The sequence below is a fragment of the Pipistrellus kuhlii genome, unplaced genomic scaffold (genome assembly GCF_014108245.1).
Source record: "Pipistrellus kuhlii isolate mPipKuh1 unplaced genomic scaffold, mPipKuh1.p scaffold_m20_p_9, whole genome shotgun sequence".
NCBI lineage: Eukaryota > Metazoa > Chordata > Mammalia > Chiroptera > Vespertilionidae > Pipistrellus > Pipistrellus kuhlii.
Window position 1 is genome coordinate 15,956,847 of NW_023425595.1, and position 24,484 is coordinate 15,981,330.

The window sequence follows — 24,484 nt, forward strand, 5'->3', positions numbered from 1 at the left end:
AAAGCCCTTTCATTAGCTCCTTTGTTACTCTTTCTTTTATATTCTATTCTCCCTAAACTAGACAAATACCTTTCTTCTATTTGAACAAGGTGTTCGAAGTGTTTCTCCTTAATGTTTTAGTTCCAACAATGAAATCTCATCAGCATGCTCTTTTTTTATTCTATTCAATCAATACTATTTAGTAAATATGACAAAATTGAACTGTTATTTGAAAAGTGTTTTGGAATCGACACATTATTGTCACATAACAATATTTAGTCTTTTCTTTTGCCAATTAGTCAACATGGTTAAGGAATTTGCTTTCCAGGTGCCTTTTTCAGAATCAACTAGATGTTCATCTCTTAGCCATGTTAGAATAGAAAGCAAGCATCATGTATTATTATTATAAGAACAACTTCTTCAATCTCTGAAGACATCAGTATATTTAAACATAGACAAATTTTTATGTTTTGGTGATTTTGTTGATTTTAGATTGTTAATTTCTTCTAACTTGTTAAGTGACATTTTAAGCTCTCTCACTGATTAGAAACATTAAGGTATTTTTACTTATGAAAATTATATTCACTCATTTGTTTTCACAAAGTAGAGTAAATATGATACTTTAAAAATTAAGATGATGTCTTTCTTAAAGACTATAGCAAGTATAAAACAAGTTTGCATTTGCCATACTTCTTAAGCTATCCTTTAGGTAATTGTCAAAATTTCTCCTTGCAATGTTATTTGAATCAGCTCGGTTGCTTTCTAAAATATCTTCAATAATTCTTAATTAAATTTTCCATCAAATCTAAGTTATAACCTTGCATTCAAGATCTCAATCTGACCCAACCTTAATCCAGTTTTATCTTTGAATGCAATTTTCTCCCTTCTCTTTTGCTGCATCAGTACTGAGCAAAGGTAAATTGAGCGTTTCTTTAGATGCTATATAAAAAGTTACAATCACCTAAAATTAAACTAGAAGAAACAAGATTTAAGCAAATTGACCATGCAGCCAGTTGTGTCCAATCATTATTCAGTTTCGGTAAAGTCATCCACTAGATAAGCTTTTTTCAAACTGCCCTATCCTAAAATAGGAGCCCACACATACGTTCCTGATCCTCTTTACCATAGGACTCAGAGCAATGCCTAGCACATAGAAGGCATTCAATAAATATTTACTGAATGCATAATTAGTTTTCCTTCTTGAAATTTTTTTTTAACCTAGTTAATAATTATCCATCCTTCAGCTCTCAACTCATCACTTCCTCTAGGAAGCTTTCTAATTATATCAGTACCCCATTATAGTCTTACATAGCATTTTTCACTTTTACTTTAAAACACTTGTCACAGTTAAACCTTTACCTTTTGTGTCACTATTTTGTTAATATCTGTTTCCCCCACTGCACTGTATATTATAATAATACTAGAGACCTGGTGCACAAAATTTGTGCACGGGGGGGGGGGGGGGGGCGGCGGCGGCAGCAGGGCACGAGTCCCTCAGCCCCTCTTGCCCATTCTCACAATCCGGGACTACTGGCTCCTAACTGCTCACCTGCCTGCCTGCCCAATTGCCCCTAACCGCCTCTGCCTCTGCCCCCGCTGCAGTGGCTTCATCTGGAATGACATATGGAAGGTCGTTTAGCTGTCCAGTCTAACATATTATGCTTTTATTGTTATAGATTGTTAATAGCAAATATTTGTAGTGGTATACTCTGTGTCAGACATTAAGTGCTTAATCCTCAACAACTCTGTGAAGTATATAATACTATTAATCCCACATTAGTGGCAAACATTTGTAGTCTATACTTTGTGTAGGCTTTTCTCTAAGTGCTTAATCCTCACAACAATTCTATGAAGTTAGTATTATTATTAGTCCCATTTTACAGATAAGGAAACTGAGCCATAAGGCATTTATTAACTTGCCCACAATTAGGGCCAGTAAGTAGTAGAGCTGGAATTTGAAACTAGTCTGTTTGGCTCCAATTTCTAAAAATTAACTTATTTTAATTAATTTAGTTAATTAGCAAGATTTACTTTCCATCTTTGAGGTTCTAAGGTCTGTTTTGAAATAATCACCTAGTGTCTTATATGCTTAATTAACCATTTCATATATTACATATTATTTGTTATTTTTAAAAAGTGTATCACTTAAGGTCAAAGCATTGTTGAATACTTTTAAAAGATTTAGAAATGTGTATGGAGGTTAGTTTTTGATATCATAAGAATTGTGGGATTCTAGCCTTTAACAGGTAGAGGTCAGAGATGCTAAACATCCTCTAAGTCTAAATACATGGGGCAGTTCCAAAGAAGGAAAAGAATTATCCTACCCAAAGTGCCAGCCAGTCATAAGCCTATTGGGAAATATTAAAAAGATGGACCAGTCAGTATCTTTGGGAACAAGAGGCATGAGTGGGGACAGAGAGTGAAGAGAACTGACATTTATTGAATGCCTTAATAACCTGTTTTGTCCTTTAACCTTTCTAACAGTATTATGACGTATTCTCTCTTTTACACAAATGAGAAATCTGAAACTCAGTGAGGTTAAGTAACTTGACCAAGGTCATAGAAGTGAGCTATAGGTGCTTTGTGGGACTTGGCGAGACAGAAGGAGCAGGGTAGTAATTCACTTGGGACCTGACTGTTAGAATCCAAATGACCATCTTTCGTCTTCAGCATTCTATTTTTGGAGAAGGACAAGAGTCCTAAAAAGGAAGTGCTGTGTCCACTGTCTTCTGCTTTTAGATTGCTTTTGGTCTTATTTGAATACTTTCCAAAAGTATATGGTTTTATGACATATTTTAGCTATCTCATTGCTGTTATTTTTCCATTTAAAAAAATACAAAACACGGATGAAATTTCTTCTTTTAACCCTTCTTCACCCTCCACCCACACCATTTCTTTGTTCACTTTTGCAATAGTAGTTTCTTGATTCACTCTGAATCTTCTCCCATTCAGTCTTTTGTCCCACCATTCCCCCCAAAACATTCTTCTCATTGGCCTCTGTTTTTCTAAATTCCATGGTTACTTCTTATTAAATTCTAGAGGCCTGGTGCACGAAAGTCATGCAAGGGTGTGGTCCCTGGGCCTGGCCAGCAAGCCAAGTGCGAATGTCTGGTGTGGAAGGGCAAGTCCCAGCTGACCTCTGGGCTCTGGGCAGCACTTGGGCCCCTAGGCTTCCATGCACCCCCCTCCACCTGAGTCATCGGCCCCCACCCAGCTCTCTCAGTGGCTGGGAGCTGGGCTTCTGCCCCAACCCTCCATCACTGTTGATCACTGTCTGCAGCGTGATCAGCTGGGCAATTGGGCCTGCTCACACCCTCCTTGGCCTGGCACTGCCTGCTCACCTGCTCTACCATCTGCCAGCACCATGTTGCCAACATCCACCATGTTTTGCACTGCACCCTGGTGGTGAGTGTATATCATAGCGAGTGAGCTGTTGAACTCCTGATTGAGGGGACAATTTGCATATTAGGCTTTTATTATATAGGATTGAACATATTAGCAGTATTTAACATAATGGATCATTCCTTCCTCCTTGATTTAAAGGTCTCTCCCAAATCTTAATGCCATTTGAAGCTTTAAAAACATCTAAAAGCGTCAAATGGCATTAAGACTGGGAGGACAGCTTTACTTACTTAATTTGGCTTCCAATTGCATCAACATTTCTACCTATTAGCATTTTCAGATTTAAGATATATTGAACTGAACTTCTGCTCGAAAACCTGCTCTACCTTCTGTTATTATCATCTCAGTTAATGGCTATTCCATTTATTCCCAACACCATGGCCAAGAACTTGGGAGTTATTCTTGAATCCTGTTTTCTTCCCATACCCAACATCTGTCAGGGAATTCCATTGTCTTGACCTATAGAATACATCCAGAACCTGAACATCACCCTGTTCTGAGTTGACAACATCATCTCTTGTCTATATTACTACAATGACCTAGCTAATCTATTCCCTATAGTATTTTATCTCCACAGCAGGGAGAGTGATTAGATTATGTCACAATGCCAACAAATGGCCTGTGTGTGTGAAACCATAATAAATCTTTTTACCTGAAATATATTAGTCAGATCCTGCCTTTACACTTGTATATGGTTTTAAACACTTCAGCTAAACCATACACAATCATTGGGAAGCTACCCAGAAATCTAGCTTTGATTTTTATTTTTTTTATTTTTTTTTTTTCACAAGGACTCCAGCACTATTTTAGTTTGGGTCATGGGAATGAACAGGGAAGGATCTCTCAGAATTATATCAAGGTAATGAAGGAAGAGCCTTGGCTTGTGAAGTATTTTTAGTAAATGTGATCTTAGCTGCAAGCTTCTGGGCAGTGGGAATTGAAACAACTAGGTTGGTCTCTACCTGTGTCTCAGAGATCCATTGGGTTAAAAATAATTCCAAGGATGTATTAATTAGCAAGCCCAGATATGATGGTGATGGAGATGGTGGATAACCATGGTTTATTCAGGGATCCTAGCTCTGAATATAGATCCTGCTCTATAATGATGTGAATTTAGGGTACATTAATGATAGCATGAATAAAAGTTATGTTCTGGCTATATGACTGCCTCACAATTATAAGAATAAAGAAAAACTAACAAAGCTCAATATTGTGGGAGCCTCCATATCCAGAAAATAATCTTAAAGTTAAGACCAAGAAAAGCCTTTTAGCATTCACTAATTTGTTCATCAAATACAGAGTGTCTATCATGTAACAGGCATTGTTTTATGCTCTTGGAACACATAATATGCAAAACATTTTTTTAAATGCATGCTAATAAAGTGCTTCTAGTTTAACTGGAAGAGGGAAAATAACACATAAATACATTTTTTAAAAATATACAGTCTACTATGAGATACTAAGTGCTTTGGAAAAAAATTAAGCAGGATAAGAGTGATTAGGGAGTGGGTTGGCAATTTTAATGAAGTTAGGAGAGCAGTAATAGAGCAAGGACTTAAAAGAAGTGAAAGAATTAGTTATGTACTTGGCAAAAGAGAGAATGGCTAATAGGAAAATCCTATTCCAGTGCTTGATGTGTTAGCTGGCATAGAGTGAGCAATAAAGGTGAAAAATGTAGGTCATTAATGAACTTAATTTGTACTCTGAATAAGATGAAGAACGATTGGAAGATTTTGAACTAGGGAGTTAGATAAACAAACATGTGTACATACATGCACAAACACACACTTGACCCTTGACCAAAGCAGGGGTTTGGAGCACTATCTCCTCTCTCCCCCATCTCCCAACCCATACCTTTCAAAATTTGCATATAACTTTTTTCCTTTTTAAAATTAAATTTATTGGGGTAACTTGGTAAATAAGTTTATATAAGCTTCAAGTGTACAATTCTGAGACACATGATCCTTATATTGCATTGTGTGCCCACCTCCCAAAGTCAAATCTGTCACTATAAATTTGACCCCTTTTACCTTTTATTTTACCCAGCCCACTCCCATCCCTCTAGTAACCACCATACTGTTGTCTGTGAGTTTTTCTTGTTTGTTCATTGGTTGCTTTCAGTTTTATGTTCCGTATACTAGTGGAGTCACATGGTTCCTAACTTCTATCTGACTTATTTTGCACATAACTTTTGACTTTCCCAAAACTTTACTAATAGACCACTGTTGACTAGAAGCCTTACAATAATATAAATGGTAAATTAACACATATTTTTATATACATCATGTACTATATTCTTAAAGTAAGATAAAAAATGTTATTAAGAAAATCATAAGGAAGAGAAAATGCATTTACAGTATTTATTTAAAAAAAAAACACCAAAAAAAAAACACCCACAGCCGAAACCGGTTTGGCTCAGTGGTAGAGCATCGGTCTGCGAACTGAAAGGTCCCAGGTTCGATTCCGGTCAAGGGCATGTACATTGGTTGCGGGCACGTCCCCGTTAGGGGGTGTGCAAGAGGCAACTGGTCGATGTTTCTCTCTCATCGACATTTCTAGCTCTCTATCCCTCTCTCCTCCTCTCTGTAAAAAATCAATAAAATATATTTTAAAAAATAATAATAAAAAAAATAAAAATTAAAAAAAAAACACAAAGAAGTAAACCCATGTTGTTCAACAGGCAACTCTATATTATATATATATTTCCAATAACATTTACCAGGTGAGTGGAACAGAATTAATATCTATTTTCAATGAATACTACATGCCAGTCATTTTGCAGGCATGTGGAACTAATATTAATGCTTTATTTTTCTTTCTAATTTTAGATATTTAGGTGTACATATAAATAAAGGAATCAAGATAACCAAGCATGTCTGTCACAGAGGAAGACCTGTGTCACCACATGAAAGTAGTTGTTCGTGTGCGTCCTGAGAACACAAAGGAAAAGGCAACTGGATTCCATAAAGTGGCCCATGTTGTGGATAAGCATATTCTAGTTTTTGATCCCAAACAACAAGAAATCAGTTTTTTCCGTGGAAAGAAATCTGGAAATCGAGATATTACAAAGAAACAAAATAAGGATCTTAAGTTTGTATTTGATGCTGTTTTTGATGAAACTTCAACTCAATTAGAAGTTTTTGAACATACTACTAAGCCAATTCTTCGGAGTTTTTTGAATGGGTATAATTGCACAGGTAATTACTTCAGTTGGGGTTTAATTTTTTTGTCTGATTTTAGTTTTTACATTAGAAGAAATATCTACTTGGCTTTTTCTTCTTAAATATCAATTTTAAGGTGCATGTTTGCTAAAATTATTGAATTCATTAGACTTTCATTGTAAATGCAAACTTTATTTGAAATTTAGTATATGTAACATATAATTTGTGAAACTTTCTCTTTCACGGTCTTGCTATGGTCCCTGCATAGACAGTCAGCCTTTCAATTTGTTATTTAACCACACACGTATAATTTATGCCAGATTTCTCATAGTTTGTGTTTATAATATATTGTTCTACTGCTTACCCTTATAACTATCTATCCCTGTGGAGTAGTCAGACATTTTTTGAACACTTGACATTTTCTGTATAGCTGCTTTTTTTTTTTCCCCTTCTTTTTTACAATATCTTGAAATAAAAATGTTAAAAGACCATGTTAATTGTATTTCAAGTGCTTTATTTGTATATCTTCAGCCAAAAATTAATGTCTAGCGCCCTTGATAGACCTATAATAATTTTCCTTTTAAAAGGGCCATTTGATTTCCTAGAAAGAAATATGTCCAAAAAGCGGGCTATTTCTCTATGCTTATAAGGCCCTTAATACCACTATTCATATCTTACTTTTGGAATTACTACAATTTATGGCATTTTCTTTAAGATGCCCAAAACTATAATATATTTTACTGTCTCTCACTGACTCATTCAGTTTTATTACAGAAGACTTATCCTCTAGGTATAGTAAGAAAGGAATGTGGTTTATTGATTATATCTGCTATGATTCTGAATTTTAGCATCTATTTTTTTCCTCATTTATGGAATTCCATATTGTCTCTAGAGATTTTTAAATTTTTTTTTTTACATCAAAATAACAAATCTACCAACTGAATCATTGGTTTCTTCTTGGCTTTGATTTTATATTCTTATCTAGCTGTCTTAAGATTTCTTGATGTATTATGGTCTTACATAAAATAGAACAAAATGAAACATACATCAGTTTAATTCATTCTTGTGAAAAGTATTCTTATAGTTGGTTAACATTTAGCTCAGCACAGAGATTTAACTTATAAAAATATTCTCACTGGTAATAATATGAAGAATTATTGCCTTAACTCAATCTTGTTGTGGGTATTTGCCATTTTTTTTTTTTTTTTGCATTAATATTGTGATGGGTATTTGTCATGTGTGGACTTTTTCTTGCATTTGAAAAGAAAATTACTTTTATGTGTTACTGGATAGAATCTTGAAAACCAAGTAATTTGCATAAGACAACATCATTTTTTGTTTTAAATTTTAAAATGAATTTTATAAATGGTTTCTATCTAGAATTCACTCACTCAGCAAACTTGTATTGAGTACCTGCTTTGTGCCACGTGGTTTGTTAGGTGTGAAGGATATCTGGCCTGTGCCTTGGCAGAGCTCAGAGTTGGAAATACACTGTGATATGTGCTGGAATAGAAAGTTGTGTGGCGTATACTGAGGGCTCAAATAAGGGAGTAGACATTTCTGCCTAAGACTTGAAGGAAGGCACAGGAAAGTGACATTTCTGCTGAATATTTAGAATAGATGGAAGTTTTCTAGTTGGATTAAATAGAGGAACTTTCCAGGACAAAAGCAGTGGAGTAGAAAGAGAGCAGCACTTGGGGAGAACTTCAAATAATCTAGTGAACTTAGACCACAGTGAAGGATAAATAGGCTAGAGCGATAACCAGACACCCTTTCTTAGAATGCCTAATAATATTCCAAGGTGAGGCATTTGAATTTCCTTCTGTAGGACTGTGGAACTATTACACAACTTTAACATATTCAAATTTTATTTTTCATAAAAGTAACGGTACAAATTCTATGGGATGGAAGAAGATTGAGACTAATAGGGAGACATAATTGATTACTTAATATGTGTAAGGTTGCTGTAGAAGATTGGAAATACGTAGGTGTTGGAGTCGGGGAGAGGGGAGCCAGGTGGGTGGATGATAGTACCATTAATCAGAATAGAGAATATAGAAGTAAGAGTCGATTTTTGCGAACATTGCAAGTTTTAAGAATAAGACTATAAATTAATTTTGAATCTATTTGTTGAGTTTAAAGTTACTGTTGAGCATATCCAGATGGAACTATCCACTAGATAGGAGCTATAGTAATGGTATAACAGAGAACTTTGATCCCTTTTCATAAAATGTCATAACAGAGAGCTTTGATCCTTTTTCATAAAAAACCCAGTACTTGCATATGGTGCCACTGGAGCTGGGAAGACCCACACGATGCTAGGATCAGCTACTGAACCTGGTGTGATGTATCTAACCTTGTTAGACCTTTACAAATACATGGATGAGATTAAAGAAGAGAAAATATGTAGTACTGCAGTTTCTTATCTGGAGGTAAGTTGACAATAGCATTCTTTATATTAATCGATAGTATTGAGAACTCCTTTAAGAAGTTCCATGGTCTATTTAAATTATTCTGTCATATAGGAATTTTCTCATGAATATATAACACCATTTTTAATTACCTATGATTCATCTTTCTCTTTTTCTGGTATTTTATTTTGCATATCTGACTTGCATAAAAATAGCAAGATTAGTACAAAGAACTTCCGGGAACCCTTCACCCAGATTTCCCATATTGTTAACATTTGACCACCTTTACTTTCTGTCTCTTTATGTAGGTGTAGCTGTTTCTTTTTTCTAAAATGCTAAAGTTACAGACTTTTAGAAGTTTTCTAAAATAACCAAAAAGTTATCAGGAAATGAACAGTGATACACTGTTACCTAATCCATAGACCTTACTGAGAGTTTGCTATTGATTCTAATAATGCCCTTTATTAGAAAAGAAAACCTAAGATCCCTAGTTGCACTCAGTTGTCATAACTCTTTAGTCTCCTTAATCTGGACTTCTTTTTCTTTATGTTTTATGTTGCTGTCCTAAAACCCTTAGCTTGGTTTATCACAATCAGATTTGGGTTATGCACTGGCAGAAATACCACACAAGTGACTTTGTGTTCTTATGACATATCAAGAGGCTTATGCTATTACTATCTATGTTAACTTTGATCAATTTCATTATGCTGGTGTCTGCACAGTTTCTGCATTGTCAAGACTACTTTAACTTTTATAATTAAAAAGTACCTTGTAGGGAGAAAATGTAAATATCTTTTTACTTAAACTTTAATCCACTGATGATACATGCTTGAATCAATTATGATGGTAGGTAATTATGATTTTTAAATTCCTTTCATCTACATTTATTCATTGGCTGTCTACTGTAAAGAGAGCTTCTCTTTCCTTTATTGTATCAGTATGGACACATCAAATTGTTAACATAATTCAATAGTTTATAATCTCTTTCTGTAATTATTTATTTATATGCTGAAATTGTGCAAATCAAGGCTCTTTTGTGCTGTCTCCTAAGTCCTTCTGACATGCCCCATCATTTCTGTAGACCTCCTACCCTTTACTAACAGCTGACATTCAACACATTATAACTAACTTTGAATTTAGATAGTGTTTCAGAAACCAGTACAGAAACATAAATTTCTGATTTTACTGTCTATTTATTTGTGGTACCAGAGAAAAACTTCTACCAGTTACAGCTCTTTTATTGATATCTTATAGTTAAGCGAACATTTCAAAAATTCATTAAGATTATGTATGTTGCTAAAAATTTTCATCTTAGTCTATAGGACTTGAAGATAAAAGAAGTAAAACTTACTTTCTATAGTTAGTTATGGCAAACAATTATTCTGAACATAATTAGAAAAGAGCATGGCAGTATTCGTTATTTCTTTTTCAGATCCCTTCATAAATGGGAGAATTCTAAAGTTGTTTTTTTTTTATATAATTTTTTAAATCTTTTTTCCTTTCTTTTAATCTACTTCCATTTTATTATTGGTAAGGCAATGTCTAATCTAATGATTTTCCTCTTGAGCTGTGCACCAGAATTGGCTATGGAGGTTTTTAAAAATAGACATGCCTGGACCTCACCCCCTGGACATTTTAATTTAATAGGTCTGGATTGTGGCCGAGGCATCTATGTTTTTAAAAAGCTCCCAGGTGGTTCTGAAGCATAGACTAGCTTGAGAATGATTGTTCTAATTGCGTTTTTTTGTATGATTTAAGTGGGTAAGGGAAAGCACTAGAAAAGTGACTGCTACTTCAGAAAAATAAGAGCCAAAAACATAGCTCTTGAATATTTTACTACTTTAAAGAGTTTATTACATTTAAAAATGGTTATCATTCATTGTTAAAATTTTTACTAGCAATGAATTGGCACTATGGGCTATTTATTAGAATATAGAAATATGAGTGGTAGTTGTCATTTATATAAGAACTAGAAAACTTAGTACCTTTAGTAAATTCATAAAATTACCTCAATAAAATTATGTATATGCATTACTTAAAAAAATAAAAATTACTAAAAAAAAAAAATGCCAGAGATGTAAAATACAGATGTGTATTCAATGCCATGTAGTAGAGTGAGGATATTTGGCCTTCAATCTCCTCTGCTGTTACTTTCATGGCCATGGACAAATCGCTTAACCTTTTAGGGCCCTAGTTTCTTCATAATTCAAATGGGGGATGGGGTTCCAGTATGGAATTTGACATAAGAATTACATGTTAAGTTAATATAATTGAAGGATAAATGGAATAAAATACTATCCATTCTTGAGTATGAGCTTTCTTTCACTTTTGAGCTATACAATGTTTAAAAGTTTGGTCTACTTGGGCATCATGAAATAATAAATGTCTTCTACAGTGAAAAGCATGCCACCTCCACATAAATTATTTCAGATCCACTAGAATTTCCCAAGACCACGTGTCCTGTGTATTTCCAGGAAATGGGCAAAGGCAATTCCATCTATTTTATTTCTGTTTTACTGAAATCATCAAGTGAGGGTATAATGACTCCACCTTTAAATTTAAATTTCAAACCTACGTAATTAAACTCTTCTGTTTCCTCAGATGGTAGAAAATTAATGGCAACATGAGATAGAAGGAATGAGATGAAATAAATGAACTCCTATTTGTCTTCAAGATAAAATTCGAATATAAACTTAAATCAGCAATGTATGCCTGTTTGTGATGTTATCACTATTGCTTTAAGATCAATGCTAAAGCAGTTGTTTTTATTTTCATCTTAAGGTCTATAATGAACAGATTCGTGACCTCTTAGTAAATTCAGGGCCACTTGCTGTCCGGGAAGATGCCCAAAAAGGGGTGGTCGTTCAGGGGTTGACTTTACATCAGGTATGTTTATAAACTTTTCCCCTTGTTCAAATAGCAAGTTTGGTTGTTTAGCCATTTACTTATTCTTCATTGTACTTGAGAAAGAAGGAAAATAATGAAGTGCAAACTTAAAATAAACATAGTATATCTTAGTTTTATTTTGTTTTCCTTGAAATAATTAAATGAGCTTTTCTTTAAAAAAAAAAATACTCCTGAACATTTCACATATTATTCTCTTCAATATGTTTATATTTTATCTACTCAGAAGACATGGCTTTCTCTTTTATTCCTCATGCAAGACCAACTTACAAAGCAAAGGATATACAGTCAATATTTAATAGAATTTAAATTATAGAAAGCATTTTTTCACCTTTTCTTTTATCTTTAAAATTCTTGCTTATTGAAAGTGCATTAAAAAAATTAAACTCATATATCTAATGTGTATATGTTTTTTAAACTTCTCTAGCCCAAGTCCTCAGAGGAAATTTTACACTTATTGGATAATGGGAACAAAAACAGGACACAACATCCTACTGATATGAATGCCACATCTTCTCGTTCTCATGCTGTTTTTCAGGTAACAAGGCACTAGACTATTGCTCTTTAAGTTGAATTTAAAACAAATGAAGCCAAATTCATGGATAGTAATTTCCAAACATACAAAAAAAATTTTATCTGTGAACTTTCCTACTTCTAAACTCTTTCTTTACTTTGCAGCTTTGAAAAGATTCTATCAAGAATATTTAGAAATGAGATGGTGTAAATCAGAAATTAAATTTTACCTGGTTAAAGATGTAGGATTAAAAAAAAGTGGAAGTGTTGGAGAAGTTTTTCTATTTTTTCTTTAAATTGGTGAAAGTATTTAATATTTACAAAGCATGAACCTCTATTCAGAGCAAACTTTATAGATCTAGATTTACATAACTAAGGAATTGGGGAGATACTGATTCACTTTTTAAAAGATTTCATCGTAGTGACCATAAAAAGTAGTTGCATTCTTTAAGAAAGTGCAATTCAGTTGATACAGTACTTTCAAGAATTCTAAATGCATAGGTTAAATATTATTTCTTACAGCTTTTAGTCTTCTTAAAACCAAATGATTATGTAGCTTTATTATGGACTAGAATTTGTGCGGGGCGGGGGGTTCGGGGGGGGGGGGGGGGGGGGGGGTATGTCCCTCAGCCCAGCCTGTGCCCTCACTCCTTACTACCAGCCTGCTTGCTCACTGCTCCTTACCATTCGGCTTGCTGCTCCTTTGCACTGCTATGGAGGCAGGAGAGGCTCCTGCCACTGCCATTGGCTTGCCAGCCGTGATCCTGGTTCTGGCTGAGCAGCGCTCCCCCTGTGGGAGCACACTGACCACAAGGGGGAAGTTTCTGCATTGAGTGAGCATCAGCCCCTGGTGGTCAGCGTGCATCATAGAAACTGGTTGTTAGGGTCGTTCCAACGTAGTCGTAGCTTAGACTTTTATTATATAGCCATGCCCAGGTGGGGTCCATCTGGTCTGCCCCCAATAGGGACCAGATCAGGGCCAGGCTGGTTAAAGGGAGGGTCTGTGGGCAATTGGCTGGGGGATGGAGGAGGGCTGCCCCTGATTGGGGTGGAGGGTGAGCTATTGGGGGCGGGGCCAACCAAGGAGAAGGGCTGTGGGCCAAAAGAGGTGGGGAGCCTATGGGGGGAGGGGGGGGCAGCAGCCTGTGGGAGGGGCCAACCGGCTAGCCAGCCGGCTCTGCCTCTGATCAGAATTGGGGGGCCCTTCGGGGATGGGGATGGCCAGCTCTGCCCCTGATTAGGGAGGAGAGCCAATGGTATGGGGGAAGGGACTGCAGGAGGTTGGCCAGCTGGCCTTGCCCCCTATTGGGGTAGAGAGGGCATCAGAGGCAGGGCCAGCCCGGGGGAGGGGCAGTGGGACAATCGGGGTGGTGGGGGCCCATCGAGGGTGGGGCCGGTCTGTGGAAAAGGGGGTAGGGAGGTTGGCCAGCCAGCCCCGCTCCCAGATCTGGCCAGTTTGCTGGCCACAGTGGGCGTTATAACAACCTGTCATTCTGGCTTTATGGTCACTATCTTCTTATATATAGATAGATTATGCTATGTAGAACTCATTTTATAAAAATGGTTATGTTGAAATAATTCATATCTGAGGCAATTAAATCATTCAGAAAGTCTCCAGCATACAAAATTGTGTTAATCTTTTCTATTCTTACCACTGACTTCATTTATCAGTAGTCTTGAGAGAAATATTTATCTGTGACATGGAGTTTTCCAAAATGTCTTAGACCCTGTTTTATAAGAAAATTTAACAGAAAGGTTTTATAATGGAAAACTATCTTTCCCATATCTTTTAAATTTGCCACCAAATTTATATTGGTTAAATGATAAAGTAGCTTAAAATAGTTGGATAAGTTGTTCTTTACTCTTAATAGGCTATTGAACATGACTTCTTTAATATACTATTTTTTATATGTTTCATTTTTTAAACTATAATAACACACAACAATTTGGAGAATTGGGGTAAATTTACTCTTCGAATTGGGTCAACATTCAAATTCAGCTTTCCTTTGGGAACAATCCCTGCAGACATACAAAGTATTCTGCCTTTGATTTTCTCTTAGGAACATTATTTCTAAAGGACCTGTGCCCTACTACCATCTCTGATAATCCTGTGTTTTGATTCAAGGATTACCAGATACAAATAGTGGTTGTTTTGATCTTAGTCCAGCCAACACTTAATTGTCCTTTGGACACATTTTATTTTCCAATTTTTCTCAACTTTGGTAGTTACTTCTGGTGTTCTTGGATATCAGCCAAAATAAACTGTACTCTCCCTTTTAATTCTATTATATCTTCTCATTTTCCCTATTCTGTAATTTCAAAAAGATTTATTTGAGGCAACAAGACAAAACAGCAAGTATTGATCAAAATGTCCGAATTGCCAAGATGTCCCTCATTGACCTGGCTGGGTCTGAGAGAGCCAGTGCTACCAGTTCTAAAGGGACCCGGTTCAGAGAAGGTACAAATATTAATCGATCACTTCTCGCTCTTGGGAATGTCATCAATGCTTTAGCAGATACAAAGGTGGGTACCATATGTTTATTTGTCTAAACATTTTGAAATATTGAAGTATGTATAATTTCTAGAGAGATAATTACTTAATATAATTTTGTTTTAAACATCTATTAGTCAAATTTCAAGAGTACATCAGTAATTTTTATATACAGAGCAAAGACTTCAGAAGGCCTAGTATATCAAATAAAGCTATGTTTCTGTATTTTTTTAAAAAATATATTTTATTGATTTTTCACAGAGAGGAAGGGAGCGGGAGAGAGAGTTAGAAACATCAATGAGGGAGAATCATTGATTAGCTGCCTCTTACACACCCCCTACTAGGGATATGGCCGCAACCAAGGTACATGCCCTTGACCGGAATCGAACCCGGGACCTTTCAGTCCTCAGGCCCACGCTCTATCTATTGAGCCAAACTGGTCCCGGCTGTTTCTGTATTTTTTTAATTTCTAGTTTTGTAACCAAAATTTGTTTAATGAAAAGTATTAACTATAAGATTGATAGTTAATATTTTATGGCACTTTCTCATTACTTATTTTGAACTTGATTTTTAAAGTTAGTATTTAATGATTCCTACACAGCAAGCATGATAATTGAATTGGCATGAAGACACAAAACACATCTTATAAAAATTAAAGCCTGTTCTGGTTAGTATTTTTCTATTCTGTAAAATTAGGTTAAGTATTAAAGAGTGTTGATTTAGAGAGTGTAAGAGGAACTTAAGATATAAAATGTAATTAAATTACCTAATAGGTTAGTGTTTATTGGATGCCTTTGGGATATGTAAAATATTTTACACCTATATATGCCAGACGTGCTTACTAGAGTACAGCATATTTTACAGTTTCTGTATTTGTAAAAGTGACTTTTTTAAAAGTTAAAATGCAGTCATTTAATTTAACTTCAATCAGCCTCATGAGTTTTAGGAAAAATATGGTAAAGTCTTTAAAATGTTGCATTTTGTTTTAGTATGAAGTATTTTAAAATAATTTGAGGACCCTTTTTATAATTTATAGTTACTGAAATCCCATGAAGATTGCAAAAGCAAGATTACTTTCATATTCTAACTTAAACCTTTAAACATGTAAGCAGACAGCATGGTATAGAGACTGATTTTCTAAGTTTTAAATTGGCATTTTTTTTCATACGTAATTTTTAATACCGTATTTTTCGGACCATAAGACGCACCAGTTTTTAGAGAAGGGAAATGAAGAAAAAAAGATTCTGAAACAAATAGTGTCCTAAAATATTTTATGTGCAGTCATAAACACATGTAATCAACCCTGTAAAGTAAACAGCAGCATTTAGAACCATTTTAGAGCCGGGCAAGCACACAGAGACCACACAGAGCCGGGCAAGTAAAAAAACTTTTTTTTTAAAGTATATGTGTAGGCTATATTTGGACCATAAGACGCAGGGACTTTTTCCCCCCCACTTCTGGGGGGAAAAAAGTGCATCTTATGGTCCGAAAAATACGGTAAATAGAGTCATTTGTGAGACAGTGTTTAATGCATGTGTTATACATGTGAAATCATTTCAATCACCAGCAATACACATTCTACAGGTTAAAAAACTGGGAGTTGGGAGACCTAGAGCCCATTTCTAGGTCTGAATTACAAGCCATTTGACCAGAACCAAGTCATGTTGTTTTTTACTTAGTACAAATTTTCCTCTTCTGTAATATGAAAGATATCCATTGGATAACATAAGTTTGCTTTTAGCTTAACATTATAATGCGCTGTTTTTATATAGTAGTTGTATGTATTGTGTAATTTTTATGATAAAGTCAGTACTGAATCCTTTAAGTAAAAGAAAACCTAGAAAAATTACATTCTTATCACTTTGTTATGCTTTTAGATAAAGTATCTGTAAAATAGTAAATACCATTTCAGATAGAGAAAACTGCTCTATGCCACACAGAATTCTTACTATTCTTCTAGTATATTTATTTAGGGCATATATTAATTTTGTATTTTAATTTCTTTTAAAAATGAATGGAAAATTTTTAAATAGGCATTTTGTTTTTGAATTGGTTTAGATACAGAAAAGTAGCTGAATAATTCTAAACTTTGCTTAAGTATACTCCACACTCATTTCCCCTTGTTAACATCTCCATTAATGAAGTACACTTATTACAACTAATGAGCCAATGTTGATATTTTATTATCTAAAGTTTATATTCAGATAGATATAAAATCTTTAAATAGGATATTTGTTTTATGTATTCATTGCATCCTCCTATATAATAAAAGCATAGTATGCCAATTGTCCCCTCAACCTAGAGGTCTTCTGGGAGTTCGACCAGGGGTGGGCTCAGCCAGGGGCAGGGAGGAAGTACTGGCCGGCAGCCAGTAAGGACCCTACCTCTACTTGTTCCATAAAATTCATTATCATCATTTAGCTCCCCATTTATATCATAACTCTGGGCAAAGCTGGGAAGTTGCTTATATTCTTAAAGTGAAGTGGTTGCAGGTTTGCATTTAAATGTGGGAAATGACATAATAATTCTGTGTGTGTGTGTGTGTGTGTGTGTTTTGTTTTGTTTTATTTTTTTCAGAGAAAGAATCAGCATATTCCTTACAGAAATAGTAAGCTCACTCGCTTGTTAAAGGATTCTCTTGGAGGCAACTGTCAAACTATAATGATAGCTGCTATTAGTCCTTCCTCTATGAGCTACGATGACACATATAATACTCTTAAGTATGCTAACCGTGCAAAGGACATTAAATCTTCTGTAAGTATGTTTACTCTGATTGTGTTATAAGGCTAATAGGTGACATTATTTTTACAATTCTAACAAAATATTAATTTAGAGTTGCATTTTTACTGAGTTAGAAAATAGTGTTAGAAATATCTTTATACTTAGGATGAATTGGACATTAAATTAAAAAATTAAGCCCTGACCGGTTTGGCTCAGTGGATAGAGCAAGTGGCCTGCGGACTGAAGGGTCCCAGGTTCGATTGAAATCAAGGGCATGTACCTTGGTTGCAAGCACATCTCCAGTAGCGGGTGTGCAGGAGGCAGCTGATCTATGTTTCTCTCTCATTGATATTTTTAACTCTCTATCCCTCTCCCTCCATCTCTGTAAAAAAAAAATCAATAAAATATATTTTTAATTAAATAATTAAACCACTAAGCATCTTGATTACATGTATAATAGATAATTATTATTCAGTCTTTTTGCAGCTAAGGGGGTTTAGTGCCTCTTTTCTTTTTTTTTCTTTTTTTTTTAATCCTCACCCAAGGATATTTTTTTATTGATGATTAGAAAGAGTAGAAGGGACAGGAAGAGAAAGAGAGAGAGAAAAAAAAAAAAAAAACACTTTGTAAGAGAGACACATTGATTGGTTGCCTTCCACACAAACTCCGACCAGAGCTGGGGATCAAGCCTGCATCCGAGATACCTGCCCTTGGCAGGAATCAAACCCAGGACCCTTTAGTCTGAGGGCTGATGCTCTATCCACTGAACCAAACCTTTTCACCCAACCTTTTCTACATTATGACACATGATTTTTCATGGCACCCTGGAGTAATTGGTGAAAGCTTTAGCATATTGTGGCAGCTGGGAATGAACCACCTGTTTTAGCTTAGCACCAACACTTTCTACCTGACATCCTTGGGTAGGTTAGCTCATTTCTCTAAGCCTCGATTATTTCATCTGTAAAATAGGTATATCTGCCGTGGTTTATAAAGTAAATCGCTTTTTAAAAATCGTTTATTTTTATGTTTATGATACTGACATAACCAATCTCTAGCTCCAGCAATATAATGATTGGTGAGGTCAGTATTTTTGCAAATAATTTGGGGTAATTAAAAAATATATAAGTCAATCATAATATATGTTTAAAATCACAGGACCTCAGGGTTTGAAGAGACCTACAGTTAAACTAATGTGATAACATCTCTGCCTGCTTAACCTTCTGCTACTCTCATTGAATGAACATGAACACGTTACTGTTTTCCTTAGAGAAATGTTCAGATACTATTTATATAATTAGTTGCTAAAAGCTGTAGAATATGGGTATTCAAAATTTTTGTACACATTTTTCATGTAATCTTTCCACTAACTCATTGTGGAAGGCATTTTTAGCTCTACAGTGGAGGAAGTCTATACTTAGAGTTGTAAATACTAACTTGCACATCATTTAGCTGAGAGGTGAGCAGGGCCTCAAAATTAAGTATTTGGACTTGTATGTTTAATGTTCTCTCCACAATTCCATAGCTGCCAAAGGGCCCATACTTTTATATAAAGGATAAAATGTAATAACTCATTATACCTAGTTGAACTTACAACTGTCTCAATCTTAAAATTATTTCTGAATTTCTTAGAAATCAGAGGAAAAAGAAAATGGGTAATTTTAATCATATTGAGAATGAGTGCTTCATAAGTTCTTAAAAATACCTTTTTTCAGATAGTAAAGCAATCTATCATTTCATTTACATTATTAATGTGGTCAGCATATCCTCTTGTCATAGATTTTAAATCTGAGTATAATTAATCATGATTGTCTCATGGTTGTACTTGCCACTAATTCTGAATTCATGGAACTGAATTAATGAACATATAGTGTCATTTTGCTTGTATATTCAACTATGTGATAATGATTATCTTTATATATACTCATAATTTCTATATTTTTACAGTTGAAGAGCAATGTTCTACACCTTGACAATCATATAACTCAGTATGTGAAGATCTGTAATGAGCAGAAGAAAGAGGTGTGTCTACTTTTTACATATACTAATCTCCCTCACTTCCTCACTCATGGGATTTTACAATCTTAATTGTCTAAAAATTTGACATGTTTTCTATTACATATGAAATCTGACTTGTTCAATTATTTTTCATGGCTAAAATTTTTCTGTGGCCATGTATTTATAATAGAGACAGATAATTTATTTTGTATTTTAACTAGTGTATCTCTCTACTAGATTTTAATGTTAAAAGAAAAATTAAAAGCCTATGAAGAACAGAAGGCCATTACTGAGGAAAATACCCAAGCGCAGTTAATGATTTCAAACCCTCAAAAAAAAGAAATTGAAAGGTAAAATTGATAATCAATATTTCATTTTGATGTTTTATTATTTTGAAATTTCATCAAATATTTTGTTATCTGTTGTATAAGTATGTTTATGTACTCAACTGAATTCAGAAAGTCACTGATTGGTGTTTATATTTTAACACTTTTGAGATCCATTATTGTAATTGTGATTATATAAATAGTAAGGAGAACCAGGACTTAGGTACTCTTCAGAAAAGGTAAAGCCAATGATATCACTTATGAAATTAGATTTTAGTGCATTTCTTACTTTCCTTCCCAGTTGTTTTAGTCTATTCAAGCTGCTTTAACAAAATGCCACAGACTGGGTGTTGTGTTTTTTTTTAACAAATATGTATATATATTTTAAGGCTGGAAGTCCAAGATCAGGGTACCAGTTGGATAGTTGGATGCTGGTCTTGTTACATGTTGTAGACTTCTTGAATCCTCACATGGCCAAAGGAGAGAGAGGCCTCTCTGCAATCTCTTCTATAAAGATACTAATCCTATCTATAGATGCTCAGCCCTCATGACCTAATCACATCCCAAGAGCTCCTTCTCCTTGAGTGCTGAATTTCAACAGGAATTTCAGGGGACACATTCAGGTGTGGTTGCATCTAGCATTATTGTTATTTGTATAGATTATGTAAATTATCTACCTTTTCTTGGCTGTATATAACTCATAATCAATGAGTTTAGGTTCTTAACTATTTGAAAGAACATCTTTCAATGGTATAAGTTAATAGAGAATTTTGATAGGTTCACACTAAGCTTCTTAGCAGGTATATTTAAAAAAAAAATGAGAGCTGTTAATAATGCAATACTCAAAAGGACTTTCCCCTAAGCAATTAAGACAAATTGTCTAGATAGTTCAAAGGCTATGCATCTTGAGTAACTCTAAGAAGACAGTAAGGAATTCCTAGATTGAACAAGTTTGGAAATTAGTACTAAAGGAATCTAAAAGATTTTCAAAGTACATCAACATATTGAAGGCTCTGAGAAGCCCTGTAGTAAGGGAATCTGTTAACTTTTGTTAAAGTCCAGTAAAGTTAAACTTATTTGACATTGCCCAGAGCCAATTTTACCTTATCATTAGTGTGAGAAACCAGCCACAACTTAAATCATTGGTTATTCACGCTATTTTGGAACACTAGAGTATATAGAAGGTGTCGTGATGTACATAAGAAAAACTATGACCTCAACAATGACCTCAACTTAATTTCAGTTACAACACCTTTTTAAAAATTTAATTTGCGTATTAATTTATATAAAGTATCTTTGATTTGGCAGAAAATAATATATATAAAAAGATATAGAAAATAATATATATAAATGTATTTTGTTTATAAAAAGATATGTATTATTTTCTACCTCAATATATAAAAAGATATATATTATTTTCTACCTCAAGATATATATTATTAACTACCCCAGGTGTTAAGATAACTACTTTTAATAATAACAAATAGCACTTTGTTTTTAAAGATGGCTATAATTTTTAATGAATTTTAAGACCATATTAATTTTAGCTGATCATTACAACAACCCTTGCAAATTTGAAATGGCATATTGTCTCATTGATAGATAAGAGTAATAACTATAAAAGTCATTTCTTTCAGATCTTAATTATTTTGTTCCCACCCTGTGCTATTTCACAAACATAAAAATTAAAGTTATTTCTATCAATAAAATAAATCAGTTTTTTATTTAGCAAAAAGTTAGCATATATAATATTGTAGTATCAGCTCTGTAGATACAAGAAATTTTCTAGTGTTTAAATTATGTTCTGTTAATGCAGATAATCCATTGTAAAAATAAAATGGTTATATTTTATTAGTCTTATGATACTTTTGTAATATCACATCAATTTTATAATATCTTTAAAAATATCAAGTAAAAGTAATTTCTCATTTATTCATTTTTATCAAAAAGACCTTTTAACTGATATATTTTTAGTAGTTTCCTTATTATTTTACTTGTGAAATGTATGATTGGTCCCCAGGCAACTAGTTATCTCTTTATTGATATCTTAAAAATTAAGTCATCAACTGTTTAGATTTGTAGTCATTGCTTGAATGCAATTGCTTAGACCTACTTAACCAGATCTGGTTATCAATTAACACCTTACAAATAGTAGACTTCTAGAGCTGATGGCTTTTAATTGTTGAACTCTTCTGGTAAAATGATTCGGGAGGGAGATGGTCTGAACTATGAAATAAGCAATTATTTGGGCATTTTTCACATTTCAACCTGACTTTACCAACAATAAAAACTTAGGGTTATAAGGCATGCAACATGCTAAATAATTTACTTATAGTTATAAAGAAGCTAATCATAGAATGGTATATCTTTGTCATTTTCCCTTAAAATTAACTATCTTCTGATAGAAATGTGTGAAATAACTTTCATCACATCAATCACACTGTTATGGAAAACTTTTTTAATGTCTTTAATTTGAAAAGTGTCTGTGTAAAAAAAAAAGTAAACATGTATATGAAGTTTAAATACATAAAGAATATGCAGTATTTGATATCTGTCAAAGTTATTTGGAAAGATAATATTCAAGAAGAAAATGCAATTGTTCTTTATATATAGCTATAAAACTTTTGCGGCTATATCAAGAAAATGGTGTAAGAATTTAATATTCCTCATATATCATCTAAAGTTATTAAAGATTTTTGTTTTCTAGTTACTTTAATGTATTAAATAATTAGAAAATAGATATTTGTCAGTCCCTTAAAACACTTTCTGTTTTAAAATGATAGTTGCCTTGTTTTGTTTTGTTTTGTTTTGTTTTGTGGGTTTTTTTTAGTTTGTTTTTGTTGTTTTTTTAAGGAGCTTTCTAGCAACCTTCCTCTCATCGTAAACACCACTAATTGAAATAAGTCTGTACCACAAAATTGACAAATATTTAACTATGTCCTTGGGTAAAATGTTAAAGAAAAACTAAAAAATTATCAATTCATTTACTGGCATTAGTGTTGTTGTAATATAATACAATAAAATTGCAATGTCCGTATATACTTTCTATGAAATATTTATCAGTTGGACAAAATTGCAGTAAAGTCGATGTATTTTGTTTTATATTCATTCCCAGTAGAGTTTCATTAGGAACTACTGACGTAAATTGGCAGTGTTTTTACCACAGATCTTTACAAGTATATCAAAAATTTGGTCAAAGAACATTTATTTTTAAGTGCTTATATTTTGTTACAGTTTTAAAGGTGTCATAGTTAATTTTTCTTTGAGAGCTTTGCCTATATGTGACTATACTACTCATACTGCTGCTATAGATAAGAACTGATCTATGACTTAAAAGTGGGAATATATTTTTATAAACTTATAATGTTTCTGTAATAAATGTTCTGTCGACCCAGAGGACACTGGATTGCAGGGTCACTGTTGGGCTTTCAGAGGAGTTTTTCAGCTTGAGGTCTTTATGCTTATGGAGGAGATATAAGTCAAATTCCCCAACTTTGATTCTCTAAATCTATATTTCCCTTTTGAGGAAACACACAACAGTGGCTTTTCTGGTTTACCACATTGTAAACCTGTATGTTTTGGGTCATGGCCAGTATCACTGACTCATAGCCAGGCTGTAGGGGGTCCCTGACCTTATGGTGTGTTTTCACTCTAACAAGTTCTGATGCAAAAAACTGGCCATCTCACTTTCCCTAGGAGGCAATGGAGGCACCATATGATTACACCACCCACTGCTTATTTCTTCACAGTGAGCCAAAACCGAAACAATAAGCTAAGTACTGTGTTGCTTTGAGGGCCTGGTGAATTGGGATAGTACAGGTTCAGATTATCATCTATTTCCTACAAATAAATATTTTATTTTTGCTAAGCAAAATGCAGTCTAATAACAGAGGCCCCTATAATACTTACATTTTTAATACCATGATTTTTATTGAAGGAGAGAAGACCAAAATAGTAAAAATAATTATTAACCATTTTCAAATATTTTTGTAACTTAATGAACAGTCACTTGAACCAATCTGCTGTTTATTATTGAGTCTTATTCTGAATGTTATATTTTTTGTTCATGCATTTCTTTAAGTAAGCTCTATCATATATCACAGAATTAGTGACTTTTTCATGTGTTTATTTTTTTGTAGATATCAAGAAATTCTGAACTGCTTGTTCCAGAATCGAGAAGAAATTAGGAAAGAATATCTGAAGCTAGAAATGTTACTTAAAGAAAATGAACTTAAGTCATTCTATCAACAGCAGTGCCATAAACAGATAGAAATGATGTGTTCTGAAGACAAAGTAGAAAAGGTATTTAACAACTTTTTAATTAAATTTTAGAAACTATAAACCATGGGAACTTGCCACTCTAGAAATTTGAAAGGCAGTGTTACGTAGTCACCCGTTCTCAACAGCCACCTACCTGGCAGCTCTGAAGGAAATGTAGTAAGCATTGTTCTACAGGCATAGTTTATCGTACAAGAAAGAAAACCAGTGGCAGCTTACTTCTGTGAGGGTTGTTGAAATGTCTAACGTGAATGAAGCTAACACACTCAAGAAGAGTAGAGTACCAAAGGTGGGGGAGGGGGA

The 24,484-nt window shown here is 34.0% G+C and overlaps 1 protein-coding gene across 3 annotated transcripts in view; it reads left to right on the top strand.

The window, feature by feature from the left end:
* The window catches only part of KIF18A (kinesin family member 18A), a 72,633-nt gene that overhangs the window by 3,867 nt on the left and 44,282 nt on the right, over positions 1-24,484 (top strand). For all 3 annotated transcript variants that reach the window (XM_036427582.2, XM_036427583.2, XM_036427584.2), the window contains 9 exons: positions 6,210-6,578; positions 8,817-8,974; positions 11,735-11,839; positions 12,285-12,395; positions 14,696-14,893; positions 17,439-17,615; positions 19,527-19,601; positions 19,815-19,927; positions 24,043-24,205. In XM_036427582.2, the coding sequence (XP_036283475.1) occupies positions 6,254-6,578; positions 8,817-8,974; positions 11,735-11,839; positions 12,285-12,395; positions 14,696-14,893; positions 17,439-17,615; positions 19,527-19,601; positions 19,815-19,927; positions 24,043-24,205 (1,425 nt within the window). In that variant the 5' untranslated portion in view covers positions 6,210-6,253. The remainder of the gene's footprint in view (positions 1-6,209; positions 6,579-8,816; positions 8,975-11,734; positions 11,840-12,284; positions 12,396-14,695; positions 14,894-17,438; positions 17,616-19,526; positions 19,602-19,814; positions 19,928-24,042; positions 24,206-24,484) is intronic.